Source organism: Halyomorpha halys, unplaced genomic scaffold (assembly GCF_000696795.3).
Source record: "Halyomorpha halys isolate HHAL.00 unplaced genomic scaffold, Hhal_1.1 Scaffold982.1, whole genome shotgun sequence".
Classification (NCBI taxonomy): Eukaryota; Metazoa; Arthropoda; class Insecta; order Hemiptera; family Pentatomidae; genus Halyomorpha; species Halyomorpha halys.
The window spans coordinates 307,826-313,204 of NW_027108466.1; the positions used below are offsets into that span (position 1 = coordinate 307,826).

At 32.9% G+C, this 5,379-nt stretch overlaps 2 protein-coding genes across 2 annotated transcripts in view; both read left to right on the top strand.

Moving 5' to 3' along the window:
* The window catches only part of LOC106687564 (neuropeptide F receptor), a gene marked incomplete at its 3' end in the record, with an annotated part of 348,694 nt that overhangs the window by 238,740 nt on the left and 104,575 nt on the right, over positions 1-5,379 (top strand).
* LOC136795621 (uncharacterized) lies at positions 3,968-4,471 on the top strand. Its single transcript, XM_067046787.1, has one exon. The coding sequence runs from the start codon at positions 3,968-3,970 to the stop codon at positions 4,469-4,471; it is 504 nt and encodes a 167-aa protein (XP_066902888.1).

The window sequence follows — 5,379 nt, forward strand, 5'->3', positions numbered from 1 at the left end:
AGAAGACACCTACGGCACTACATCCCACGGCATCAGCAGCTATAAGTATAAATTAACTAATAAGTAATCATGTTATAATCTATATTTTATGGCAACCTTTATTTGAATCATTTTAATCATAATAACAAATTGTAAATAAATATTTAGTTTCCTTATGTAGTTTATATACTATTATATATCCCAATATACCACTCTTTATTATACTAAATAATTAATGGTAAGAACATTTTATAAATATAAAGGTATTTAATTGGTAAACTGGTAAACACACAAACAGCCTTTGGAGAAGAATCCAATTATAATAATAGTTTTTTAGGGCTCAATTTATAATCAATTAATTAACTTATTTTTGGATAATTGCCTTCAGCGATTATCCTGGCATCCCAAGTAAATCAGCTATAGTACATAGTACTGCCTCTTTTCTCCTCTTGGGCTCTTATACTATCAGCTTTACTTTAATTGGATGTTTTCAAGCAAGTGCAATTTTTTTTTACTGACATTTACTACTTATTTATTACATATATACTTAATATTTATTAGTACCATAGTAAGGGATTTAAAAAAATCCTTCTGTTCATTCGAGGTTTTTTGTTCCAAAGCTTTGATCCGCTGCTACAGGAAAGATTTTTTAATTCTGATTTGGCTCCAAAGTCACAGGTTACTCCAGGGATTATTATTCGTGGATTATTATCCAACCAATGATTATTATCCACTATTTCCTTTCAACATGAAGGCCTATTAAAAGTTTCATAAATAATAATAAAGGATCTCACCAAATCACCTCCTTGCACAACGTTTGGTCTAGTAATACAGCTTCCTTACAAAGTAAGGAACACATAAAGGGTAGCGTCGGTATATAGTAAGATTTACTTTTCTTTTTTTAATAGATGAAGAAAAATATTGTTTATTTATTTATTTTATATACTAATAAATTTAGGAGGTTGCTGTTACGGGTTCGTTTAGCTAATGCTATTATATTATATTAATATATTAAGGAATATCATTGATTTATATCTTCATTAATAAAATTTGTCTGAGCTATAGTGCAGTATAGCCATTGAACGTGTTAATCATCTTAATTGAATTATACATCTTCTTAAACTTCCCTCCTGCTGAATATCTAATGTTATCATGAAATGAAGTATTGTGATGATTTTGTATTGTGAGGTAGAAAAATATATTTAGATGCCTATTTTACCATTCACCCGTGGAGGTGGATGGAGTCAAGCCGGATAAAAGATATTCAGTATTGGTTTACGAAGGCTTACCATGGGATTACTTTGGACAGCTCGGATTTTGAACTTGCCTCTGGCACTGATATTTGTTTTCTACCGAACAGTGTTCTTCCATATTAGTTTAACATACATGGTTAGCATGTATTCATGTTACGTACGTGTTCACTCCCATTTTTTCCGTAATTTTTAGGCTGAACATAGCATTTTAATAAGGAATGTAAATTTTCTAACCATATTCAGTGCACTGAACTCTGGAATTCCCAACTAATTGAGGTAGGTTTTTGTTAGATTTTATAGTGATGGATAAACACATCTTACGATGAATTTATATCCAGCTCTTTTTTTTTATCTGATACGTCCTAAGGCGTAGATGTCCGAAAATGGAAAACGTTTTTGTTTTTTTTACGATTTGGGCATGAACAATTCGGAAAATCAAAATAACCTATAGAACAAAAGCGTTTTATAGTTCAATTTTCTATAATAATCTGTTATCGTAGTTTGAATTTTTTTGACCGGGCTAGGAACAATAATGAAGCCTGGATCAAGAAACGCCGAAAATGTAATATAATGTAAATATTTTCAAGGAAAATATTTCTCACTGTATTTCATCTAGAAAGCTCATTTTATTTTTAGATGCTTAGTTTTTTGTGAGGGAGAAATTAAACAAGTTTCTAACTACTGTTATTTTTTTGAGACCAGTAACTGGCGAGTTGCCACAGTGAAATTCAAATTTAGTAACCCGATAAAAAAAAGAAACGAATACATGTAAAAATAAAAATAAATTGTAGGTTTTATGTTTGTTTTTATCTGTCGTCACAGTTGTTGTTTGTAGTATTTATTCATCACTCATTCACCAAGTGGAATTGATAGCAAGGTAAGGTTCTTAACAGCATAAACAAGTACATCCATACTTTACCACTGTTGTGATATTACTTGCACGAAATTCTCCGAAATGGAGGGTGTTTGCATCTCAGCTCACTCTTCTTACAGCTCTACCGTTTTATCGTGTTGATTTTCACATCGACAACCGATGACTTGTACCACCACGAAATTCAAATTCTGGCAGGAAGGTGGATAAAAGTGATTGACAAAGACTATATTTTCAAGATATAAAAATTTATTATAATGTGCAGATTTTATCCTGAAATTTAAATTTGGAACACTAAAACTGTTACTAGACCAACGGTTGTGGAAGGAAGAGATTTAGTTAAAATCACGCTTGATGATGGGTTGATTGAAATCTAAATTAAGCTTATTTAATGCAAAAAAGACATTAGTTATTGATCTACTATATTCAATCGGAATCGATGCAATTTTTGCAATTAATCATATATTTTGTTTTATCCGTATTTATTTCGAGACCTGAATGTTCTCTCTTTATAACAATATAGTATATTACAGTAATAAGAAGCCTGAGCGAACCCGAATTTTCGATGCCGATTCCACCAATCGCTGTCTACGTAGATCTGTCTAGTGGTGCCCGTCCAATTATACAAGATTAGTCTTCATGTAATCCTCCTTCCTATGCTTCGGTCTACCCCTAGGACGTTCACTCGTCGGATCGGTGTTTATTAACATTTAATGGATCCGTGTGTTACCATTGCTAAGCCCTACGACCTTACATGGCCATCTTATTCGCCAAAATGCAATAACCCTGATTCTATTTACCCAGTGCACTAACTATACGCTATTCAATGCTGTGTAGCCTTATACATACTCATCCTTTTTCTTTGATACTTTATTTTCATATACCTTCAAGAGCAGTTCTTTCTTTAATGCATAAGGCCACGTTTTACATCTGTAAAGAAAATTTGGAAGAATAAAAGTTTTGTAAATCTAATTTTTAAATTTGTAGACAGAGGGCTAGAACTAAGCAATTTCGAAATTTAAAAATAATAATAATTTTTCGCCATTATTTCCTCATCAATTTAGTTTTTTTCTAGTTACGTCGACCATTAATACTTGAACTTTTCTACCTGTTCAAATTCTTTTGAAACTATTTCTGTTTATGGTGCTAACTATGTATTTTATTTTGAGAGCAATTTTTTTAGTAAATTCTATTAATGTAGTTGTATTTGTTTTTAATTAATGTAGTTGGATATGATATGGAGCTGGACGTGATAATTATGATGCAGAAATATTTCCATGACGGGTTGATAAGGGAAATTGAATGCCGAAAATGTTTTGTTTCATTTCATTTCATACAGAAAGCTCATTTTTTTAACATCCTTAATTTTTTGGGGGGATGGAGAAATTAAAAAGGTTTCTAACTACTATTATTTTTTTTAATTCATAGTGAAACCAATAACTGGCGAGTTACCACAGTGAAGTTAAAATTTAGTAACCTTAAAAATTTATTGAGTCATAGTAAAAAGAACTTCAAAAAGGGATAATATTGGTATATGATTTTTTTTTGTTTTATAGCTTTGGTTTTTTTATCTTTTTCCTTCTTTCTATACTTATTTTTTTTTGTTAGTCCCCTTTTTTTCTCTTTCATCCTTTTCTAATTTTTAATTCGACCCTTAACACTTGAACTTTTCTACCTGTTTAAATTCTTTTGAAACTATTTCTTTTTATGCTGCTAACTATGTATGTACAGAAATGCAGGCTATTTGCTTCGCGATGGAAGCCACTATTGAATGGGATGACAATACTGTAATCTTCAGCAACTCCCAAGCTGTAATACAAAAATTAGCAACACCAGGTGCCCCAAAGAAGAAAAGTGCTGAAGTATGGCTGCTATCATGAAGAAAAGAGGAAGGGTTATAGCTCTGCAGTGGATACCAGGCCATGTTGGTATAAATGGTAATGAACATGCTGACATGTTGGCTAAGCTCGGTTGTGGAGAGAACCAGCTTGTTCTACCACTTTCCTACAGAACTGTAAAATCTATGATAAGTTCTTATTGTAAGGACAGGACAAGCACTATACCAAAAGTTCAAGCGGAAGGAAAGAAGTGGGAGAGCCTACTACGTAAGGATAAACGAATTCCCGGAAATCTTAACAGAGCTGAAAGAGTGGCTTGTTTTCGCTTAGTAACAGGACATGATCTGCTCCAAAAACACCTCCATCGAATTGGCATCGTAGATTCCCCGAAATTTCTTCTATGCAACATGGGAGAAATGGATGGAGGCCATCTTTTAACGTGTATTGGTCTAGAAGATATTCAGCAGAATACGGACCAACTAAGAGGAAGAGTAAAATTGTATTGGACTGCGAGAGGGAAAATGGCGTAATAGCCCACTTCCTGTGGCGTAGTAAAAAAAAAAGTTTTATAATTTCCTCTTCTTCATCTAACAGTACGAAATCATGAGCATACTCAAGCACTGATAAAAGTATTTCATTTTGAATTATAATCTATCATCTATTGTTTATCGGTGTTTCAGGTCATAATGTACTGTAATTTGAAGGTTCTCTTCTTATCGCAGCCATAGTGGCCGGCTGTATAGGCACAATTATTTATTAGTGCGGTATTGGCATTGTCAGAGGAAGATAGGACTGATTTAGTGGCAGCTGGGTCTGATATAGGGGCAGTTCTACGCCGACAGGTGATAGTGGATATCGGCTATCAGAGTCGCCTACTGATATTGCTCTAATGGGTCCACTGTGTACCTTCCACTCCTAATACTGTTTGCTGGCTGACAACATCATCGGGATGCCATTATTTTTACATCGGCATCACAACACTTCAACTGGATGTTCATTATAAAAAAAAAATACTTTGATCAGACAACTCAACTTTACGTTATGAAATTGAATGCCTTCAGGTGTTATCCATGTTACCCTGACTCAGTAGCATGATACATGTGTTCATAATTACAAAACCACATATAGCTACAATATGAAATAGACAGAAAACATTTTAAATGAAAATAAAGCATAATAAATATTATTGTAGGAAGATAATCCGGGTGGCGGCCAATAAAGGTACCATAATATTAGAAGAAAACTATTTATTGTTAACCAACGCATCACTTTGCAGGACTTCGCCAAGACTGTCAGATAAAAATAAATATGACAACTAGAACTCAGTTTAAAGTCAAACTTTATTGACTGCCATTCGGACTACAATTATGAAGTACATAAGGTCAACTATCTTCTTCCAAAACAAATTTTAGTTTTAATTTATAAAAATGAAATTTTA